The 25,568-nt window shown below is 34.7% G+C and overlaps 1 protein-coding gene across 1 annotated transcript in view; it reads left to right on the plus strand.

Moving 5' to 3' along the window:
- The window catches only part of LOC136039175 (uncharacterized), a 59,090-nt gene that overhangs the window by 27,346 nt on the left and 6,176 nt on the right, over positions 1 to 25,568 (plus strand). The window contains exons 4-6 of the mRNA XM_065722690.1: positions 4,960 to 6,443; positions 11,359 to 11,466; positions 20,033 to 20,133. Coding sequence (XP_065578762.1) covers positions 4,960 to 6,443; positions 11,359 to 11,466; positions 20,033 to 20,133 — 1,693 coding nt within the window. The remainder of the gene's footprint in view (positions 1 to 4,959; positions 6,444 to 11,358; positions 11,467 to 20,032; positions 20,134 to 25,568) is intronic.

A 25,568-nucleotide genomic window follows, 5' to 3' on the forward strand; every position in this document is an offset into this window, starting at 1 on the left:
TGCTTTCTAGGTTATCCATTCGATGAGCCAGAATTGTAACATTATTTAGAATTTTTCTCGAGAATTATCTAAACTTGCTTAAAAAGTAGGACAATTTATCTATTTTCACATGTATTTAATTTATTTTTCAACCCAAAGAACATGCAAAGCAGATTTTCAATAAAAGAATATAAGTTTTTCTTTTTAATCGTTTTTAAAATGGTCTAAAAAGTACAAAATAATTTTCTTACTGTCAATCTGTGAATTTAAGTGAAAACGAGGAGCTCAAAATGGATTGTGCTTTACATAACACAGATACCGTATTCTCTAAAAGTCGGTGGGGCGAAGAAACGAGTGGAAAAGACCAAGCTAGATAAACCCCAATCCGTTTTACGCCCATCGTTTCAACTTATATTCATAGGCTCTCGAAAAAAATTACATCCTACTTTTTAGTTCGATTTGGAATAAGTTTAAACATTTTTTTAAATGTTTATTATATTTGACTTTGTAGTCTTCTCTAAGACTTTTCTGTAGTCGCCTTTGCCTGTTTTCGCATGTTGTTAATTTAATTTTCAGTCTACTACAAATGCAAAACAAATTTCTATAAATACCAAAAATCCGAAAGCGTAATTTTGTAGATGAATAAAACCAACCCTCAGCTGTCGAATGACACCAAATCTGTAATCCAACCTTAAGTTAAACCCTAATAGCTTAAAGTGAAACATAAATCTTAAGTGACAGTTTTTATCTGTTCACTAGAATAGACAAAAGTCGCTACCAAAGTCGGTGCATAAGATCAAAGTCATAATCAAGATCAATCATAATCATAATCACCACTTTTTATACCAAAGTTCAACCTTTATGCCAACCTTTAAAATCAGTTCAACCTTTAAAAAAGGATTTTTTGGGGGGAGGGTTTTACAAAATAAACTTTTAAAATCGTATAAAAAATCGTATAGTCGAACCTTAAGTGAAACCCTAATAACTTAAAGTGAAACATAAACCTTAAGTGACAGTTTTTATCTGTTCACTAGAATAGAAAAAAGTCGCTATCAAAGTCAATGTGTAAGACCAAAGTCATAATCAAGATCAATACACCACTCTTTATACCAAAACTATGCCAATCTTTAAAACCAGTTCAACCTTTAAAAAAGTTTTTTTTGGGGGAGGGTTTTACAAAATAAACTTTTAAAATCGAATAAAGTTTTTTTTGTATATTCATCTTTGCTACGGTTTACGAGTTGGAAAAATATTTCAAGGGGGTCAAATCCCCTACCCTTCTAGATAAGCCTTGCCTGGAGCGATGAAAACATACTGCATCTAAATTCAGAATGCTGTAGCCCCTCGTCAGGAGCATGGGTGCTAATCTGGACATTATGCGAAAAATATTTTGCGACTAGCTTACCATTTACATCTGCGGAAAACAATTCCAAGTCACCTTTTACGACTAAAGATGGGGTTGCATTGTCAAAACTGCAGATCCTTTGGAGTGACTTGCAAAGCTTGAATACAGTGTTAGTAACTATGTCATTCCTATTCGTAACTTACTATTAACCCCTATTACTATTACTATTACTATTAACTCCCTTAATAGTATTAACTTGTATAATTAATAGTATTAATATAATAAGTATTATTATATATAGTATTAATATTAATATATAATAAGTAATATAATAAGTACTTAATAGTATTAATTTAGTATTAATAGTATTAATAACTCCTAGATAAAGGTTGTGTTCCATTCTCAGATGTCGAAGGACACAGCAACCGTAGTCTTGAGCTGAAACCTAAATACTTGCAGAAAATTGGCATGTAAAACTTGCAGGGGATACACAAACCTTAAGTGACTATAAACTGACTATAAAGTGACTATTAAGTGACTGAAGCCACTATAAAGTAACTATTCATTAGAATGGGTAAAAGTCAGTACATAAGAGTAATCAAGGTCAATACACTGTTTTTTATACCAAGGTTCAACATTTACCAATGTTGAACCAAGGTTCAACAAGTTTCAATTTTTAGATCTGGTTAGCAACTAACATTTCAACAATAAGATGGGAGCTGTTGTTGGGAGCTGATATTCTCTTAGGTCCCTTATTACATGTTGAGATGTTTTCTTCCAGATGAAGTTAGTGAGGGATATTCCTTCCCCTCTGTATTGATCTGAAGGACCTCTTGCGGAGAGTTTAAATTTAAACCCTTGCAATGAACTTTCTGAAGTTTAAGCTTGTTTCTTCAATGTCGAATCTTGATTTACGACCTAGATTGTAGTCTACAGTCTACATTGTAGAGGGATAAAACTAGCTAAAGTCGAGCTGTAGTCTACAGTCTACATTGTAGAAGGATAAAACTAGCTAAAATCGAGTTGTAATCTATAGTCTGCATTTTAGAGGGATAAAACTAGCTAAAATCGAGTTGTAGTCTACAGTCTATATTGTAGAGGGATAAAACTAGCTAAAATCGAGTTGTAGTCTACAGTCTACTTTGTAGAGGGATAAAACTAGCTAAAATCGAGTTGTAGTCTACAGTCTACATTGTAGAGGGATAAAACTAGCTAAAATCGAGTTGTAGTCTACAGTCTATATTGTAGAGGGATAAACCTAGCTAAGATCGAGTCGTAGTCTACAGTCTACATTGTAGAGGGATAAAACTAGCTAAAATCGAGTTGTAGTCTACAGTCTATATTGTAGAGGGATAAAACTAGCTAAAATCGAGTTGTAGTCTACAGTCTATATTGTAGAGGGATAAAACTAGCTAAAATCGAGTTGTAGTCTACAGTCTACATTGTAGAGGGATAAAACTAGCTAAAATCGAGGTAAGATCTCTGCTGCTGACTTAATTTTATCTAATCGCCTTGTTATGATTAGTTTTTCCTCAGCACAGATACTGATCTGATTGTCTTCAGTTTTATCATTGTAGAGGGATAGCCCTCTATTTTGTAGAGGGCTAAAATCGAGGTAGGATCTCTGCTGCTGACTAAATTTTATCTAATCGCCTTGTTATGATTAGTTTTTCCTCAGCACAGATACTGATCTGATTGTCTTCAGTTTTATCATTGTAGAGGGATAGCCCTCTATTTTGTAGAGGGCTAAAATCGAGGTAGGATCTCTGCTGCTGACTAAATTTTATCTAATCGCCTTGTTATGATTAGTTTTTCCTCAGCACAGATACTGATCTGATTGTCTTCAGTTTTATCATTGTAGAGGGATAGCCCTCTATTTTGTAGAGGGCTAAAATCGAGGTAAGATCTCTGCTGCTGACTAAATTTTATCTAATCGCCTTGTTATGATTAGTTTTTCATCAACACAGATACTGATCTGATTGTCTTCAGTTTTATCATTGTAGAGGGATAGCCCTCTATTTTGTAGAGGGCTAAAATCGAGGTAAGATCTCTGCTGCTGACTTAATTTTATCTAATCGCCTTGTTATGATTAGTTTTTCCTCAGCACAGATACTGATCTGATTGTCTTCAGTTTTATCATTGTAGAGGGATAGCCCTCTATTTTGTAGAGGGCTAAAATCGAGGTAAGATCTCTGCTGCTGACTAAATTTTATCTAATCGCCTTGTTATGATTAGTTTTTCATCAACACAGATACTGTTCTGATTGTCTTCAGTTTTATCATTGTAGAGGGATAGCCCTCTATTTTGTAGAGGGCTAATATCGAGGTAAGATCTCTGCTGCTGACTAAATTTTATCTAATCGCCTTGTTATGATTAGTTTTTCATCAACACAGATACTGATCTGATTGTCTTCAGTTTTATCATTGTAGAGGGATAGCCCTCTATTTTGTAGAGGGCTAATATCGAGGTAAGATCTCTGCTGCTGACTAAATTTTATCTAATCGCCTTGTTATGATTAGTTTTTCCTCAGCACAGATACTGATCTGATTGTCTTCAGTTTTATCATTGTAGAGGGATAGCCCTCTATTTTGTAGAGGGCTAAAATCGAGGTAAGATCTCTGCTGCTGACTAAATTTTATCTAATCGCCTTGTTATGATTAGTTTTTCATCAACACAGATACTGATCTGATTGTCTTCAGTTTTATCATTGGACATTATTGTCTTTAGGACATCACTTGTATCATCTTTCCAGCAACAATTATTGATAAAAGACTGGACGATTTTAAATCTTCTGCGAGTAAACTTGATCACAATTGGTCTTCTCTGCTCTTAGGATTGTAAAAATTATTTATTTTGTTCAGTGTATAATTTTTGTTTTCGTTTTTTTTCTCCCTTTTTTCCCCTTTTGTTGTACTCTGTCATTTAGAGGCTCTGCGCCCTTTTTTGTTTTGACAGGTTATAAATGGATTTAATTCAGTTAAAGCAAAGGCTTACCCTTCGAAATGTGCCTTAAAAGTGTGCTGTTAGGTCAAATTTTCAAACCTTTTATGAGAAGTCTTTCGGGTCAATTTATAATCACGTCTTCACGTCTTCACTTTTGATTTCTTTTCCTTACATATTTATATTTATATGTTGGTTAGTATGTTTATGACAAGTTTTATGATTCTTTATTTATTGTATGCCGTTTCCCGAATAACGGGCCATTGAGCCCTTTGGGATATTGTTTTTGTTATTGTTATTTTATGAAAATAAATAGCACTTGAACTTGAACTCTGCTCAAGAGTTCTTCTTTTGTTTGTATTTTAAGTCTGAAATTTACGTTTATGTCATTACAAACATCACTTATTCTTGTCTTGAGAAAAGTCATTTGGTCAAAAGGATCTGAACGAATTATTCCTCAACAAAATAGTTTAAAAACTACTTTCAAGTCTTTGTGACAGTAAGAAATTATCTTTTGAATTGTATAGTTTTCCAACAAATGTCAAACACATATTGTTTATATACAGGTGGATTCCAAATGATTCAAATTTGATATAGGATATTGCTGTACTTTTAACTAATTTTAATTTAAGCTTCTCTGTGTCAGGTTGAAACATAGTATTAAATTACGTTTTAAAGCTGTTTTTGTTTTGTAGCTTCAGAAAAGCTGTCTCCAGTCAAGCAAGAAGAAAGAGATGATGAATATGAAGCACCTGCTCCTAAAATGGCTAATGCTAACAATGCAAAATTAGACCATCAGCAGCAGCAGCTTTTGACCAGACCCGCTCAATCAGGGGTATTCAGCTTTTCTGTAAGCTCTTTAAATCATAATCCGTTGCCAGTGGATGCTGTGCAGTCTGATGATGATGATCCTTTTATCAGCAGCTTTTCTAGAGCCACAGTGCGAAAAGCTCCTGCCCCTGTTTTGCCACGGGGTGATGGTGACAACGCAATCAGCAGCTATTTCCAAGCCGCTGATCATCAAGCACCATCACCTGTTTTGTCCCGTGTGGATGATGACAAAGGAATAAGCAGGTATTGCAGAGCTACTGATCATCGAGCCCCAGCATCTGTTTTGACACGCGATGATGATGACAACGGAACCAGCAGCTATTTTCGAACCACTTGTCACCAATCACGAGTACCTGTTTTGCCAAAAGATGATGACGATACAGCAAAAGGAAGGTTTGGCTGGGAAACTGTTAACGATATACCTTTCCCATATATCTTCAGAAATGGTGAAAAGTACACACCAGTGTCATTATTTGAGCAGAAAATTTTGATGAAATTCAAATTTCTTTTGAAACCAGACATTTACAGTTGTGTGTGTATAAGAAGTGTATTTGTAACACCCAATGAAGCACAATTTCTATGTGATATAAACGCTAAGCATTGTGATTTCTATTATTTCAAGAGTCAAAATCCTTTCACTTTGAAAGACTTGCTTGTTAAAGTTAGTGACGCTAAAGAATTTTACTCGTTTCTTGAAGTTGTTCACAAGAAACTTATCCTAAAGTCCACGGATCCTTCAGACAAGTGCGGCTTCTACAAAATAAATGACGATTGTGTTATACCATATATAATGAAAGCTGGTGTAAAGTATGTTCCTCAATGTTATTTTGAGACGGACAATTTAAAAGCCAAATCAGAAATTATATCTGGTTGGGATCTTGGCTATCTGAAATTCTGTTTTAAAGTGGAAGGTCTTAGAAACAAACTATCAGCTAACGATCAGTGTGCAGTTGTCAATATGGAAGATATAAAAAAGTATTATTCAGCTGGAACAGAATTTGTTGAATATTGGCCACACCAAGCTAATATTTCCTTAAACGGATATTCTGATTCTGTACATGCTGGTATGTGGACTAGAATGCCTTCGTCTCACTCAGGAGTTAAACCCAATGAACCAACGAAAAACACTACGGCTCCAAGGATATTAGCGTCTGTACAAAACAATTCGGTTACGTCTTCTGCTTCTATTCGGGGCCAGCCTTGGGATAAACAGCCTCCAAGAGCAATCGAAGGACTTCAACAACGTCCAAGGATGTTAAATAAAAATGGAAAAAATTTTTATATGGCTGGCCGACCTAATTTTATCAATGGTTGGATTTCGGGGAAAGCTCAACGCAATGCTGTGTTGGTAAGATTTGAACTTTTGTCTATCTGTCTCTCTCCCTCATCCTATGATAGACCAGTGCATTGATTTCTGGTTGTCAGTACGGTTCCCGGACTGGAACCGATCTGCCGCAATGCCGAGCAACAGCCTTGCTACCCGACGGCTAAAACGTCGACAACTGTTGACGATCTATGTGCCATCATTGGCCTTGGAGAATCTTTATCCTTTTAATCCTTATACCCGTCCCTGTTTTTACTCAATTTTTCCATCTTCCACATTTTAGATACTAATGGTACAGATTTTAATACGGTTGGGAGACCTAACTTTATTAATGGTTGGATTTCTGGGAAAGCTCAACGTAATGCTGTGTTGGTAAGATTTGAACTTTTGTCTATCTATCTCTCTCCCTCATCCTGTGGTAACCCAGAAGACTGATTTCTGCTTGTCAATATGGTGCCCAGGGTCGAATTCAGCTGCCGCAACGCTGAGTGACAGTCTTGCTACCTGTCCCTGTAAAAAAAAAGCCCCGGCAGCTAAACTGTTGACGATCGTTGCGCCATCATTGGCTCTGGAGTATCTTTATCCCTGTTATCTCTATACCTCTCCCTCTTTTTACTCCATTTTTACTCCATTTTTCTATCTTTCCCCACCTGTTACTTCTCCTCTTGGTGTAATCGGTGTCTCTTTTCTCTTTCTTTGTTTTCGTGCTTTCATTGATTGCAACTTTTTGATTTGTGGGATTGAAAGGATCCTCCACCTTTCATTACAAATGCAGCTATTCATGTCATCATAGTATTTTTTTTCCAAGACCACACTGCCTTTTCTATGACGAAACAAATAAGAGTTCCAAATGCGGACATGTCCTTTTATAAGACAGTGAAACAAAAATATATACAAAGGCTTTAGATATTTCGATGACACAGTCGGTCATCATCATCATTAGAGTTAGTAACGTATCAAAAGTGAAACAAACAATATTTGTACTAGATCAAACAATCACTTCAAGGACAAAGCTTTCAGTTTTGACACGTTAGTAATTCTACTGATGATGTTGACCGACTATGTCATCGAAATATATAGAGCCTTTGTATATATTTTTGTTTCACTGTCCAGTAAAAGGACCTGTCCCTATTTGGACCTCTTATTTGTTTCATATTGTCATAGCAGTAATTGGAAAATCAAAATTGGAAAATGGTGAAAATTTTTCGTAAATATAATTTTTTTTCCGTTCAGAAACGCAATGAAACTTCTAACCAATAACCACGTACAATTTTGGATCAAAATTGGATAATGACGAAAATATTTCCTAAATGTAAGTTTTTTTTCCGTTCAAAACGCAATAGAACTTCCGACCAATAGCCATAAAGAGCGAATCATGTGTTACAAAGGCGACCGAGCAAATTTCAAAAACTTCCTAACCTTTGTTATGTACTTTTTCGGATCAAAATCGGAAAATGATGAAAATTTTTGCTAAATGTTATTTTTTTTTTCTGTTCAGAAACATAGTAGAACTTCCAACCAATAACCACAAAGAGCGAATCTTGTGTTACAAAGGCGACCGAGCAAATTTCAAAAACTTCCTAACCTTTGTTATGTACTTTTTCGGATCAAAATCGGAAAATGATGAAAATTTTTGCTAAATGTTATTTTTTTTCTGTTCAGAAACACAGTAGAACTTCCAACCAATAACCACAAAGAGCGAATCTTGTGTTACAAAGGCGACCGAGCAAATTTCAAAAACTTCCTAACCTTTGTTATGTACTTTTTCGGATCAAAATCGGAAAATGATGAAAATTTTTGCTAAATGTTATTTTTTTTCTGTTCAGAAACACAGTAGAACTTCCAACCAATAACCACAAAGAGCGAATCTTGTGTTACAAAGGCGACCGAGCAAATTTCAAAAACTTCCTAACCTTTGTTATGTACTTTTTCGGATCAAAATCGGAAAATGATGAAAATTTTTGCTAAATGTTATTTTTTTTCTGTTCAGAAACACAGTAGAACTTCCAACCAATAACCACAAAGAGCGAATCTTGTGTTACAAAGGCGACCGAGCAAATTTCAAAAACTTCCTAACTTTTGTTATGTACTATTTCGGATAAGGACCGGAAAATGATGAAAATATATCCTAAATGTAAATTGTTTTTCTGCTCAAAACGCAATAGAACTTCCAATCAATAGCCACAGAGAGCAAATCATACATTACAAAGGCGACCGAGCAAAATTCAAAAACTTCTTAACTTTTGATATGTGATATGAAAATTTGATATTTTGGATCAAAATTGGAAAATGATGAAAATATTTTGTAAAAGTAATTTTTTTTTCGTTTAGAAACGCAATAGAAAGGTCCAACCAATAACCACGTACAATTTCGGATCAAAACTTCTTAACTTTTTATATGTACTATTTCGGATCAAAATTGGAAATTGATGAAAATATTTCCTAAATGTTATTTTTTTTTCTGTTCAGAAACGCAGTAGAACTTCCAACCAATAACCACAAAGAGCAAATCATGTGTTACAAAGGCGACTAAGCAAATTTCAACGATCGACCGTTTTCTGATTGAATTGACCTTCACTTTGGAAAGACGCTTATAGAACTTTCTCAATTTTTTTCCTGGAGGCATTAATCAGTGGTTGCTTAAATTGATGTTTCGTATGGTAGTCGTATGAGTAGCTATAATTCATGGAAATTAATAGGCTGGGGGGGGGGTAGAGTTTGTTTTTATTTAAAAAAAAATTCAGTGAAGTACAAAAAAGCCGCTTGTTAATGAAAATACTGATGAAGAAAGCATTTTTGAAAATTTAGGGAAGAAGAAGGCCATAATAGCCTAGAAGGTGTAATGCTGCCTCCCTCCATCCTGCAATTGATGCCTCTCAGCCAGTAGGTTTTTATTGACGAGAGTGAATTCCGTGCGTAGTTTTGCCAGGTTTAATTTGTTTTATCTTATGATGGGGGATTATGTTGAAACTTTCAGGGGAAGTTTTTTTCATGGAGGTGGGTTTTGAACTTTTTTTTAGGGGATGGGGATATTTTGTCTCCAATTCTCGCAAAAGAGCATATGCATTTCTAACATTTCTATCTTCGATCTTCTTAATTTCTATGTTACACCTTTCGCCCGACAGACTTTTTAGTTAGTTGCTGTGTATAACCTTTGGTGAATTTAAAGCTAATAGAAACAATAACGTGTCTGTAGAAGCAATGGTGGGTCTAAGCGGTGATATAAGTATTATCTAGGTCGGCTGTTTTAAATCTTGACTGATTCTTTCTTGAGAAATACAAAGCCCGTGAAAAGAATAAAAAGTTTGGAATCACAGCATTTTTTATGAGTAAGCCATCTCAGAGCTCATACTACTACTAACAGGTCACTGCAGCATTAAGCTGCTTGAGCTTAACACTGAGACTGTGGGCGCTCCTCCTCCATCTCAAACTATTTAAAGCTTCCCTCTTTACCCCCTCACAAGAAGCTTGAATTCCCTTGATTCTTCCTTACGACATACTCCCACCCCATTCGCGGGTGATCTGCTGTTCGTTTTCCTCTCTTTCTTTTTTGAGAAATAGAAAGCCCGTGAAAAGAATAAAAAGTTTGGAATCACAACATTTTTTATAATCAGCCATCTCAGAGCTCATACTACTACTAACAGGTGACTGCAGTACCAAGCTGCTTGAGGTTAACACTGAGACTGGGTGCACTGAGACTGTGTGATCTGCTGTTCGTTTTCCTCTCTTTCTTTTTTGAGAAATAGAAAGCCCGTGAAAAGAATAAAAAGTTTGGAATCACAGCATTTTTTATGAGTCAGCCATCTCAGAGCTCATACTACTACTAACAGGTCACTGCAGTACCAAGCTGCTTGAGGTTAACACTGAGACTGGGTGCACTGAGACTGTGTGATCTGCTGTTCGTTTTCCTCTCTTTCTTTTTTGAGAAATAGAAAGCCCGTGAAAAGAATAAAAAGTTTGGAATCACAGCATTTTTTATGAGTAAGCCATCTCAGAGCTCATACTACTACTAACAGGTCACTGCAGTACCAAGCTGCTTGAGGTTAACACTGAGACTGTGGGCACTGAGACTGTGTGATCTGATTTTCGTTTTCCTCTCGATGGATAGCCAAAAAGGACCATCTATGGTAATCGTTCATCCAACATATGCAAAAAGCGTTCAAGTCATCTCAGCCTTCCTTCTGTTACAACCCTAGAAATTGGGATAGAACCAAATTTTTCGTGCTAAAACGGTTTTTAGCAATTATTTTTTAAGTGTCAAATTGTCAAATACGGTCTTTAGGCATGACAGTGTTGGTATGATTCACCTACAGTCATTCCCCCTTTTTTCGCTTAAAAAAAGAAAAGAAAAATGACATCTTGACGTAACGATTCATGGTTTTTTTTTGGAAAAGGATGAAAAATCAGATTTGCTTCTGAAGGCGTTTTGACTAATGCTTTTGATATGACATTTCGTTTTTTATGTCTGTGAATTACATTATACTTTCTATGTTTCTGGTTGTTGCAACCAAGTATCAGGACAAAGAGGGTTGTTACCGCAAAAGAATTTGGTCTATGGTTTTCAATGGTACCCTTCGATCCCTACTTGTATCGAATAAATTTTTTTTTTCAAATTTCCTATTTACTTTCATAATTTTTTCTCCTTGTCTCAATGTGATATCAAACTGCGATAAAAATCCAGCTTAAATTTGATTCAAATGATATTTATTGCGAAATGTTACTCTGACATGTGTGTAATTTTTTCCTCTTAGGGATGGATGAGGCTGATAGAGTTCGGACATCCAAAAAATCGATAAAAACGGGGGGCGAGGTCCAATTGAGATTGTAAAACAGCGTTTTTTATTATATGCCACCATTTAGGAAAAGATTGATGTGCCATTTTGACCCGAAGTCTAATCGTTATGCCTTCATGGTTTATATAAGTTTTTTTTTTTTTTAGATACAGCCAAATGCATATAGAGTTCAGAAAACAGTCATTGATGGGAAGAACATCCCCGCCATTAACCTAAGTCCCTCGGTGTATTCACCTGATTTAGTGACATTTCATGTAAGTCAACTTAGTGATATTTTAATCTAGTGACATTTGAAACAAGTCAATTTAATAGATTTTATGAGCGAGTAGGCTTGTCATCTATCTATGCAAAAATATTTCTATCAATCACATTAAAATTATACACATTTGTAGATTATATCAGCGCACACATAATACAAATTTGTGTCTGGTACCTCCCCGTGGCAAATGATTGGAGACAAAGGTTCAAAGATTAGGGGGTTAAAGATAAAGTGTTATAAGATCATAACGTGGAACTGAAAATTTTGTAAACGTAAAGGCAATATCTGTCATCTACAAAACCTCAATTAATGTGGTAGGAAAGTTGGTATGCTCAGCACTGGGCCTAGACTTTGTAATGCTGCAATACTGTGAGTAGTTTTAAAATTCTCATAAGAAAGTATATTTTTATTATATTGAGGTGGGCAGAACATTTTGAGGATGTGCTAAATCGGGATAGAGTTACAAGAAAATAATGTAGTGAAGAATGAAAAGTTTGTGTCACTTCGGATGTGAAGGGAGATTTATTTTGTGAGGAAGAATTAGTGACAGTACTAACAGGATTAGCCCCGGGTGCTGATAATGGGGTAGAAGATTTTTTTATCCGTTTTTTTATCTATTCTCATGCCTGAATTTACCATAGGCCTGGGCCTAGGAGTGCACAATGCCAGGGATGAAATACATTATCACTGTGTGATTTTTTTCTTAACAAAAACTGGATTAATATGATTTACCGTCAAAGTGCCAGGTGCCGCCGCGCTCAACTCAGCCGCCGCGCCGCCTATTCACAGAAAAATGAATTTAAAACAACAGAAGAATTCCGTGGTCACTTATAAACTGTCAGATGTCTCTCAAGAATGGCAGTTGAGAGCTCAGTTTCACCTCTCTTTTTTAGTTACTTTTGGCTCGTCAGTTATGTTCTGTTCAGTGCTTCCACTATCCTCGAATTTTCAAGGATTTCGCGGAAAATCACACAAAAACGGAGTGGCAAAAACGCTTGGGGCTAGAAGTGTCAAAGTTTTAAACCCGGTTCTGGGTATACTACCAGAGAAAAATTAAATGAATTGAGGCAAAAACGGGTAGATGGTGGTGCTTTACTACCCTTTGTCTTTTATCTAATCATAAGCGTGGTTTTGGAAAATTTGTTTATAAATTTCTGATCAAAATACCTATTTAAAGACAGTGTTCCCGAATACAAGGTCTAAAGTTTTCGGGATAGCTCTGACACAAAGAAAGAAGCCCATATAAGGGGATAAATTATGGATTCTCAATTTTTTTTTTTTTTTTTTTTTTTTTTTTTTTTTTTTTTTTTTTTTTTTTTTTTTTTTAGCATTGACAAATAGGACCTTTTTGACTTCTAGTTCATAAGTGTTTATAAATGTGTATTTAAAAACGACTATTTTCACCTGCAATGTACACATATTAATGAGAATGTTAAAGATTAGTGTGTATATAAAAGTGCTTGTAAGAAATGGGCAGAACACTGAGAACGTGTTGAGCCATGATAAAGTTGTTAATAGTAATATAGAAAAGAGCGAGAAATTTTTAGATCGTTGGGAAGTGAGAGAAGATTTTATTTTACGAGGAGTTGTAGATAGTACTAAAATATATAAAAAAAAGTAAGGCCTCAGGCGTTGATAGTGTGGTAAATGAGCTTCTAAAATAGGGTGGATGTGAGGTTAGAGATGAAATACTGATGAATAAGACTTTCGAAATAGGGTAATTACATAGTGATCTTTGGAAAGCCTTAATTAAACCCCTGTACAAAAAAGGTAACACGAGTTAATGTGGTAATTATAGAGGCATTAGCTTGGTTGCTGAAGGATGCAAATTACTTTGTATAATGATACTTTTTAGACTGAAAGACATTGTACATGAAGCTCTGAGAGCAGAACAGGGTGGTTTTAGGAAGGGGGGGGGGAGAATGGGACGACCATAAAAGGGTTAAAAAATAATGAGAATTAAAAAATAATAAAGATTAAAAAAAAGGATTAAAAATAATAACGCAAAATTAAAAAATCAATGCATTATTTAAAAAAACAATGAGAAAATAAATCAAACAAAAGTTTTTTCAACTGAAAGTACGGAGCAACCTTAAAAATTACAACGAACAGAAATTATTACGTATATGAGGGGGTTCGCCCCCTCGTCATCACTTCGCTCATTACGTTAAAGTTTTTTTAGTACTTTCAAAATAGCTATTTATTCTAATTAAACGGCCTTTGTGATTCAGGGGTCATTCTTAAAGAATTGGAACAAAAATTGAACTTTAGCGTAAAGAGCGAGGTACTGACGAGGGGGTGAACCCCCTCAAATACGTAATAATTTCTGTCCGTTGTAAGTTTTAAGGTTGCTCCTTACTTTATGAAGTGTCTAGCGATTTTAGGAAAACACTAAGGGAAACACTACAGGGAAAGACCCTGAATAAGAAAAGTGATAAGATTGAGTGCAGTAGTTATAGAGGCATTGCCTTGGTTTCTACAGGAAACGGATTCCTTAGTTGAGAATAAATATTAGACTAAGAGATGCTGAAGAAAAAGTTTTGAGGGAAGAAGGGTGTTGTTCTATTAAAATTTGATCAATTTTTGCTCTTCGATTAATGACTAAAAAGCGTCTGAATCATCAGACCTCTTTAGTCATCAGTTTATTATTTATTTATTATTTAAGAATTAACGACGCTTCTTGACTACTAAGGTCCCTGCGTCGGCCCTGCAGTGCATTCCTGCAGCTTGATTCGATTTCTGGGTCCCGTATTACCAAGCTAAGGTCAAATCCACTGCGCCACCACAGGACAGTCATTAGTTTTATAGATTATGAACAGTTATTTGAATCAGCAGATAGAAAAGCTTTAGTGAAGGTCCTATCATTGTATGGTATACCAGAAAAATACATTAAAGTGATTAGTGTGAGAGCAATTAAAGTGGTTATATACGAGAACAATGTTTATGTGGTTAAGGTTGGAAATAAGGCTGGTAGCTGATTTGGTGTTTATTCAGGCCTTGATCAGGGTTTTGCCCTATCCCCGTTCATATTGATTATTTTTAATAGCTTTGCACTAAGTAACACGGCATGGGAGGGCCCAGAATTAATTGGGAAGGTCAAACTCAACTAGAATTTGATTATGTAGGTGACTGGAGCGTCTTAAATAAAATGTTAACAAAATTAAAGAATTTTGGAGGCTTTGAGAGTATAAGTGTCCAACAATTGGGTTGAAAATTAACCTTCAACTTCTATGGTGAGAAATGCCAATCTATACCCATCTTCTATACCAAGACATGCATAATCTATGCTTCTATACCACAACATTACCCAACTAAACTCTACTTCTCTGACAGGGATTGCTGGTCACTACGCATCTTTTATACCGCCATACACATCTTCTATGTCTCTATACCACAACTTCACTCATCTAAACTCAACTTTTATAGCAGTAAATACCCACATGTATCCGTATTCTACATCATAATACACATCTTCTATTTTTCTATATCATAACTTGACCCATATAGACACAATTTTTATTGTCGGAAGTTCTAATCCAAAGCCATTTTTATATACACAATAAACATTTTATGTATTTCTATGCCACACCTTCACCCATCTAAACTCAGCTTCTATGTCAGGAAGCATCCACTTGTACTCGTCTTCTATACCACAGTGCACATCTTCTAGGTGATTATACCACCCATTCACTAGAGTTTTATAACTTCACCCATTTAAACCCTTTTATAGCAGGAAACGCAAATCAACACTCAATTACTATACCACAATACACATTTTCTTTGCTTCTATACTACAACTTCACCCAGCTAAACTCTACTTTTACGGCAGGAAGTGCTTATCGGTAACCATCTTCTGTAGCATAAAACGCATGCCCTATACCGCACCTACACTCATCTAAAATCAACTTCTATGTCAGGAAGTACCCCTTTTATCCATTTTCTATACCACAGTGCACATCTTCTAGATTTTTATACCACCCTTTCACCATAGTTCTATAACATCACCCATTTAAACCCTTCTTCTATAGCAGGTAGTGCAAATCCACACTCATTTACCATACCACAATACACTTCTTCTATGCTTCTATACTACAACTTCACCCACCTAAACTCTACTTTTATGGCAGGAAGTGCTGATCGGTAACTATCTTCTGTAGCATAACACGCATGCCCTATACCGCACCTACACTCATCTAAACTCAACTTCTATGTCAGGAAGTACCCCTTTTATCCATTTTCTATACCACAATGCACATCTTCTAGATTTTTATACCACCCATTCACCAGAGTTTTATGACTTCACCCATTTAAACCCTTCTTCTATAACAGGAAGTGCAAATCCACACTCATTTACCATACCGTAATACACATCTTCTATGCTTCTATACTACAACTTCACCCACCTAAACTATACTTTTATAGCAGGAAGTGCTGATCGGTAACTATCTTCTGTAGCATAACACGCATGCCCTATACCGCACCTACACTCATCTAAACTCAACTTCTATGTCAGGAAGTACCCCTTTTATCCATTTTCTATACCACAATGCACATCTTCTAGATTTTTATACCACCCATTCACCAGAGTTTTATGACTTCACCCATTTAAACCCTTCTTCTATAACAGGAAGTGCAAATCCACACTCATTTACCATACCGCAATACATTTCTTTTCTATGCTTCTATACTACAACTTCACCCACCTAAACTCTACTTTTATGGCAGGAAGTGCTGATCGGTAACTATCTTCTGTAGCATAACACGCATGCCCTATACCGCACCTACACTCATCTAAACTCAACTTCTATGTCAGGAAGTACCCCTTTTTCTATACCACAATGCACATCTTCTAGATTTTTATACCACCCATTCACCAGAGTTTTATGACTTCACCCATTTAAACCCTTCTTCTATAACAGGAAGTGCAAATCCACACTCATTTACCATACCGCAATACACATCTTCTATGCTTCTATACTACAACTTCACCCACCTAGACTATACTTTTATAGCAGGAAGTGCTGATCGGTAACTATCTTCTTTAGCATAACACGCATGCCCTATACCGCACCTACACTGATCTAAACTCAACTTCTATGTCAGGAAGCACCCCCTTTATCCATTTTCTATACCACAATGCACATCTTCTATATTTTTATACCGTAACTTCACCCATATGTGTCCATTTTCTATAGCAGGAAGCGGAAATCCACATTCATTTATTATGCCACGAAACAAATCTTCTGTGCATCTATACTACAACTTCACCCATCTAAATGCAACTTCTTTGGCAGAAAGTGCCGATTTATATCCATCTAATATAAATTCGGAACAAGTTAGATTTCTTTAAATTCAGAATATTTTTTTTCCATTAGGATCTATGATATTATTTTTGCCGCTAAATTTTACCTCTTTGTAAAATATATATTTAAAAAAAAGTAAAACTTAAAACTTTGTAAAGTAAAATGAAAAATTTTTTGATTAGGATTTAAGATACTGTTTATTGATCGAAAATCATTAAAAACAAATAAGTTTTTTCAACCGAAAGTAAGGAGCAACCCTAAAACTTAAAACGAACAGAAATTATTACGTATATGAGGGGGTTTGCCTCCTCCTCAACACCTCACTCTTTAGGCTAATTTTTTTATTACTTTTAAAAAAGCTTCTTGTTGTTCTAATTAAATGACCCTAGTGTTTCATGAGTCGTTGTTAAAGAATTGGGACAAAATTCAAAATTTAGCGTAAAGAGTGAGGTGTATAGGAGGAGACAACCCCCCCTCATATACGTAATAATTTCTTTTCGCTTAACTTTTAATGTTGCTCCTTACTTTCAATTGAAAAGACTTGTTCTTTTAATTTAATTTCTGATCGTTTTTTAAATAATCCAGGAAATCCACGGAGAAATACCTTTCCCACGGAAATATTCTCTAGACAGTTCAATCCCGGTGAAAATTTACCCAGAACAATTAGGCTTAACAATTCCGCACGTAAGATTGAGACGGAAAAGAGAAAGCAAGAATTTGCTTTCTCTTTTCAGATGGAAAGCAAGAATTTTAAAAAAAGAATTTTGTCTAGGAATTCTTGCAGATTCCCCCATTGTATAATTTCTCCTGACAATTTCACCCGCTGGAAACTTCCCTGCCCATGAAAAAATTCCCCCGTGGAAAAAATAGCTGAAAATTCGTCCCCCTCACCCTAAAATGTATGCGTGCTTCCAAATAACAAATACAATGAGTAAACAATGGGAAAATTTTATAACTTCATGCTATAAAATTTCATGTTATTTCAAATGGATTCATGTCATATCCAAATGCATTATTATTGGGCCTTTCAACTATGATAAACAAAATGGCTATCTCAAAATTTTAATTGGATGATTTTGAGGAAAAAAGGGTGGGGGAGGAGGTCTAGTTTCCCTCCAGTCTTTTTGGTCATTAAAAAGAGCACTAGAACTTTTCACATATGTTCGAATGATTCCTGTCACGATATTTTAGGAGCACTACGATAACCCCTGAAAAAGAAAAGAAAAAATAGCTATTTGATTTTTTATTTAGCAAAAGATACAAAATTCCACATTTTTAGTAGATAGGAGCTTGAAACCTCTACAGTTGGGTTTTCTGATAGGCTACGCTAAATCTGACGGTGTGATATTTTATTAAGATTCTATGACTTGTAGGGGGTGATTGCCCTTTTTTCGAAAATCAATCAAATTTTCTCAGGATCTTAGCCATTAAATATTTGAAATAAGCATGATAAGTCGATTCTTTTGATATATCTATTGGTATCAAAATTTCACTTTTTAGAGTTTCGGTTGCTATTGAGCCCGGTCGCTCCTTAGTTGTAGTTCGTTACCATGAAGCGTTTGATATTATTCAAGAATCATAGGTGCACATTAGTATTCTCTTTTTATGTCTTATACTGCACAGAATGACTGAAAACAGCACCCTGTTGTGGAACTTATTTTCTTTTATAAATTCTGTGCAGCCAGATCACAATCAATTATGACTCCACATTTCAAACCCAGAAAATATGTGAAAGCAAGGCCGTATCCAGGGATTTCGTTCTGGGGATGAAAAAATTCAGGACACATAAAAAAATTAGTTTATATCCATTTTTTATTTTTTTACGACTCGGACATTTTTTTTTGGGGGGGGGGGGCTCAAACCCGGTAACCTCCCCCGTGCATACGGCCTTGCCTGAAAGTTACAAAATAGAGCTTCGTTTTTTATGCTGTCCAAAAAAAAATGCTGTCAAAAATGTAACCAAATCCTACGAGTCTGGTCAGGTATCCGATAAAAGTTTTCCGCTATAGCAGATACGAAGTAACAAAAAAGTAGTTGCAAAGAAAGCCTATGGGCACTAAAATATTCAGATACATCTTGTGACTTGCTCTGCAAGGAAGAAGGAGACGTCTTCCAATATCTGGACTGATTCAATAATGAATTTCTTCCATTTAAATAGGGTCCATGTACTAAAATTAAATTGAAGATTAAAAAGTTAAACCAAATTAATTTAAAACCTAAGATTAAATCTTAAATGCACTCTATTAGCTATGAAGAAATACAAAGCGTAACGAAGAAAACTGAGCCTTTAGAAAACTGTCTTTTATGCAATTGTGTAACAAAGAAAATTGAGCCTTTAAAAAACTGTCTTTTATGCAATTGGTCTAAATACCACCGGCGATTAATACTACCTTTGTGGTGGCATTTTTTTCTACTCAATAACCTATATTGTATTTCTACTGGCTTTAACCGCAAATGGAACTATATTTCATGGAATGGATGTAAATACGGTTAAAAAAGCATTTGTAGCTTCTTTTTGTTCATCGTATTTTTAAGGAGTTTCTTCTTCACTAACCACCTCTTCTCTCATTTTTTTTTTGCGATTACTATTGAGTGTATGACCTGTATTGATTTGTTGCTGGATATAACGCCTTGATTCCCGATGTGGGGCGCTGGCTCCGCCGGTGGGCCATGGCAATATTTTGGTGGATCATGCAGAGGACGTGTACCCTCTGGCTAACTATATTTTAAAGCCTTAATTTAAAAAAAACATTTTTCATTTAAGTGATGTTACATTCAAATGAATTTAAGAGCAAAAAAGATATATGATAGTATTGCAGTGACGTTGTGTTTCGCTGTTGACGCTGTTGACGTTGACGGTTGACGTTGTATCGGTGACGTTGTACATTGTATGAAAGGTGTTGTATTCAGACAGTATTTATTCGTTAGATACTAATTTAAGATAAGAACCTTCATTTGAATACACGTAAAATTTTGAGTGAGAAAATTTAAATATCAAGAGGGGGCATCAGGATTTTTGAAATGCCTTGGCGGGGTATGCCACAAAATCATTTGAAAACCACTGATTTAACGGCAAGTGGAATGGCATTTCATTAAAAGGAAACTTAAAAAAAAACTTAAAAAAAAGTTTGAAACTTCTTCTTGTTCTTCGCATGTATACCATGTCCCTTTTTCCATTCACCCCTTCTTCTTCCCTTAATTTTTTGCAGTAACTATTGGTAGTATAATCGTACTATTTTTTCTTTTTTCTTTTTACAGGATTTAACGGCAAGTGGAATGGTATTTCACGGAATGGACATAGATGCATGTAAAAAGGTATTTGAAGATTTGAATGTGAAGGATATATTTGAACCGAATTTGTAAGTATTTTCAAATTATATTTTAATCATTTAATACAGAAAGAATATGGAAGAAATACTCATAATTTTAAATAATGCTTTATTGAATAGCTGGACAAGAGCTGGAGTAGCTGACAAGCTACAAAGCAGACTTATTTTTTTTAAAGTTCTTCCCATAAAATAACTTAAAATTAGACAGATAAAGCCTTACAATTCAAATAATTAAACTAAAATATAATTTCAATAATAAAAAGTAATTTAAAATAAAACAATAAAGACTAAAATACAGAAAATAATACTATCATAGCACAAGTATTGACTTAATAAAGGAAATGTCTCCTATGTAATAATTTTTTTTCCACTACCACTTCGTGGTCGTTGTAACTCGGGGGATTAAAAATTGTAAGCTCTGGTGTCCTTTTTCATAACCTGACTTGGAATACCACAAGTCAGCATCGATAAATAAATGAAACCCAAAACGAACAGAAATTACAATAAATAACTGAGTCAAACTCAAAACGAGCAGAAATTAACTCGATCAGGGCTCAAAACCCCTGTGCCTTCCCAAGGCCATAACTACAACAAATAAAACCACCAACAATATTAATAAATACAATTGTCGCAACTGATTCACGTAGGGAAAAGAAGCTATTCGAGTTACTTCAATGAGAGCATCAAGCAACTGAGTAAAAAATTCTAAAAATTGAAATTAAGTAAATTATTTTGTTGCGAAATAATCCTCTTGTTAGCTATTATTGAAGCAACTCCTTTTGGCCCAGTAGGTAATCTAGTCCCCTGGTGATTGTGTAAGATCTTAATTCCCTTATTGACTATTATTTCATTTTTCAAAAGACAATCATAAATTGCAATATTTAATTTTCCAGTGTCCCTATTTATTGAAAGCTTAGCAAACATATGTTTTTTTAATTTCTATAGTCTCCCTCGGAGACTGAGAAAAACCCCTATCATTAGAAATAGCCGTGGCTTCATCAAATTGTACAAAATGTTCAGGATGAAAGAACGTATATTCAGCCAGAGCCGAAACAAAAGTTTCAGGAGGCTTGCTTAGCTGTAGGGTTTTTTCTATTGAGTTGCAATGCTCAATAAATCTTTCAAGAATTTGTTGGTGAGTTCTACCAATATAAAACTTTTCACAACAACAAGGAATTTTATACACCCCACTAACTAAATCTCTCCGGGTTAAATCCTTCCTTGAATTAAGGACACCAACTATTGATCTCACCGATTGGAAACATGTCTCAATGTTATGTTTACGCAAAATTTGTTTAAGCATTTCCCCCAAAGTAGGTTACTAAGTCAAAGAAATGTCACTTTTAGACACATTTAATTTTGGAACCTGCGAAATTCCAATAACCCTATTGTTATGTTTAATGCGTTTATTTTTTAATATTTTATCAATGAATTTAATCGGGTAACTATCTATATATATAAAAATAAGTTGTCTGTGTGTGGATCTGTGGATGGATCAGGTGACGTCATGTTTGTTCGCATATGACGTCTGAATTATTTCACACTAATACAAAAGAAGAAAAAAACTAAAAAAGGTAAAAACTACAAAAAAAACTAAAAAGAAAAAAAAACTAAAAAGCTAAAAAACTAAAAAAAACTAAAAAAAGGTAAAAATCTAATAACTAAAAAAAAACTGAAAAAAATAAAAAAAGGCAAAGACTACAAAAAAAAATAAAAACTAATAAAAAAACTAAAAAAGCTAAAAAACTAAAAAAACTAAAAAAAACTAAAAAAAGGTAAAAAACTAAAAAAAAACTAAAAACTAAAAAAGAAAAAAACTAAAAAAAAGGAAAAAACTGAAAAATAAAAGAGAAAAAGAAAACTAAAAAAATATGAATAAATATATATAAAAATAAGTTGTTTGTGGGTTATGTCTGTCTGTCTGTCTGTCGAGTGACGTCGTGTTTGTCCGCATATGACGTCTGAATTATTTCACACTAATACAAAAGAAGAAAAAAAACTAAAAAAGGTAAAAACTACAAAAAAAACTAAAAAGAAAAAAAACTAAAAAAGCTAAAAAACTAAAAAAAACTAAAAAAGGTAAAAAACTAAAAACTAAAAAAAAACTGAAAAAACTAAAAAAAGGCAAAAACTAAAAAAAAACTAAAAACTAATAAAAAAACTAAAAAAGCTGAAAAAGCTAAAAAACTAAAAAAACTAAAAAAACTAAAAAAAGGTAAAAAACAAAAAAAAACTAAAAACTAAAAAAGAAAAAACTAAAAAAAGGAAAAAACTGAAAAATAAGAGAAAAAGAAAACTAAAAAAATATTAATAAATATAAAAAATATAAATATAAATATAATATAAATTAGCAATCAACAAAGCACCGAGACACAAATGACGACCGGGACACAGGGAGTATAAATGACGACCAGGACATAAGTAAAAAAAAAAACTAAAAAAACTAAAAAAACGGTAAAAACTACAAAAAAACTAAAAACTAATAAAAAAACTAAAAAATCTAAAAATCTAAATAAACTAAAAAAGAAAAAAAAAGAAAAAAGGAAAAAAATAAAGGAGAAAAACAAAACTAAAAAACGAATGTATATACAGACCGGGACACCGGGATACAAATGACGACCGGGACACAGGGAATATAAATGACGACCGGGACACAGGGACACAACTACAATGGGGACGCCGGGGGGCACAGGGGGATATAAATGACGACCGGGACACCGGGACACAAGGAATATAAATGACGCCCGGGACACTCAAAGAGAAATCACAGACTGGAACACCGGGACACAAATGACGACCGGGACACAGGGAATATAAATGACGACCGGGACACAGGGACATAACTACAAAGGGGACGCCGGGGTGCACAGGGGGATATATAAATGACGATGGCGACTCAGGGAATGGTCGATTAGCAATCACCATCAACAAAGCTCAAGGGCAATCATTAGAATCATGAGGTATAGATCTGAATACGGATTGTTTTCCCATGGACCATTATATGTTGCATGTTCAAGAGTCGGTAAACCTGACAATCTATTTATATGCACAGACAATGGGACAGCAAAGAATGTTGTATATTCGCAAGTTTTACGTAGTTAAAAACATATATATATATATATATATATATATATATATATATATATATATCTATATTCACAGGTGGGACATAGGGACACAACTAAGCGCGTAACGACTTACGCGCGCGGGGGGGCTTGGGGGGGGGGCGCGAAGCGCCCCCACCAACTAGGTGTTGGGGTGGCGCGAAGCGCCACCCCAACAGCTAGTTAAAAATAAAATATCCCTCAAATACAACAATTCAGAATCTAAAAACTCCTGGGAAAAAAGTCTGAAAGCTCTATCCACCGGTGAAATCACTACCCCTCGTTTCATTGAAATAGGGTGGCACGAATGAAAATTCAAATACCTATCACTTTTTGTGGGCTTTTTATACATTGAGAATAGTCAATCGAAATCACATTTTAATTAATAAGATATCAAGAAAAGGTAGTTTGTCATTTTCTTAAATTTTATATTTTTATCAAAACTTTTTTAATGCTTATGGAAAAGGTCTAAGGAATTTAAACCGTGGATCCAAATGCAAACCACATCTTCCATGAATCTTCCCCAGAAACAAGGGGAGAGCCTATAACTGTGTATAGCGGGGGTTTCAATAGTATCCATGGAAAAATTTGCCGACCAAGGAGAGAGGGAGACCCTCATAGCCAAACCAAACACCCGTTTGTAAAATTCACCTCTAAAACCAAAATAAAGAGAATATTCATTTACTAGGATAACCAACTTCATAATGACGTCAATATCCAAACTAGCCGTGGTCACATCTTGTATCAAATCAAAGTGCTTCTGTAATTTCATCCTTAATATATCTTCGCACTTTTTCACGTTACAATTTGAATACATGGACACCACATCAAAACTACAGAGAATTGAATTCTCCTCTCCTCAATGTAAAAGTTTTCTACTTATCATCAAGATCAGTCGAATTTTTAAATATTATTTTGTGTTCCTAAGAGAGGATGCAATAACACCGATCACCTTTCCAAATTTTGCAACATGTTAATAGAATGTTGATGCAGTGGGACGGAGGGGGACTCCCGTCTTAGGAATTTTGGGTAGACCATAGATCTTGGGTGTGGAGTAACCTCTTTGATAAAATTTATTATAAAATTATGGGATAATGTGTAAATTGTTTTTCAGAGACTCCAATTCCTTTCTTATCGACTTATATTTATTCGTAGGGTCAAAATCCAGTTTTTTTTATGAGCAATGGTATCAGAAATAATTGTATTCATTTTACGATCATAATCATCAGTGTCCATAATTATAGTGTTGCCTTTATCTGCTCTAGTGATAGTAAGGACCTTATCCTTTTTCAAATCAGAAAGTATTTTAATTTCATTTTTTTGTGATATCATTTTCAATTTCGCTCATATTAAAAGTGTTTAGTTTCCTTACGATCTCGGCTCTAAGTTCCTGAAGAGCCTCGACTTCAACAATAGAAGCCATAATTCCTGACTCCACCTTTGAAATTACTTTGAATAAGAAATTGGTGTTGGAAAACAGAATTTAAAACCCTTCGACAAAACTGCCTCTTGTTGACTACTAAGAGGTTTAGATGACAAATTCTTCAATGGCATGACCCAGACAAAAACGAGGATAAAAGAATCCGAATCCTGGAACTTCTCAAACAAAAGTCTATTGAACTTGCCGGCCAAGCGAACCTTTGACAAATGGAAATCATGGTGGAAAGATCTAACGGCCATTTCCTTAATTTTCAGAAAAATGTCAGATGGAAAGTTATTCCTTAAAAGGTTTTCGGCAAAATTTAAGTCTTTGAACAACTTAAAACGTCTTTGTTTTTGCTCAAAAGTCACGTGATTTAAAGCCATGAGGCTTAATTTCTTTTCAAATTTTGATTCACGTTTAATGCCAAAAATGAATATTGATTCTTAAAGATCTAGGCATCACTGATTCCTTCTTGCAATTTTTAAAGAAAATTTGTTGATTTAACAGATTTGCATGGCTTTTAACCAATGAAAGTTCTTAAGCTTTATGAAAAGTCCTTAAGTTCTTAAGAAAGCTTATATAATCACCAGTGGACTAGATTACCCACTGGACCAAAAGCAGTTGCTTCAATAATAGCTAACAAGAGGATTATTTCGCAACAAAATAATTTACTTAATTTCAATTTTTATAAATTCTTACTCAGTTGCTTTGATGTTCTCATTGAAGTAACTCTAATAGCTTCTTTTCCCTACGTGAATCAGTTGCGACAATTGTATTTATTAATATTGTTGGTGGTTTTATTTGTTTTAGTTCAGTGTTTTTTTTTCTTTTTTTGCTTTTTATCTTTGTTTCTCTTGTGCTGAGGACGCCTAGTTTGCATACAGGCGAAATATCCATGTTGTTTTAGTCTTTTCTCTCTACTGGCCGCAGTCCCGTTT

The sequence above is a fragment of the Artemia franciscana genome, chromosome 19 (assembly GCF_032884065.1).
Source record: "Artemia franciscana chromosome 19, ASM3288406v1, whole genome shotgun sequence".
Taxonomy (NCBI): Eukaryota; Metazoa; Arthropoda; class Branchiopoda; order Anostraca; family Artemiidae; genus Artemia; species Artemia franciscana.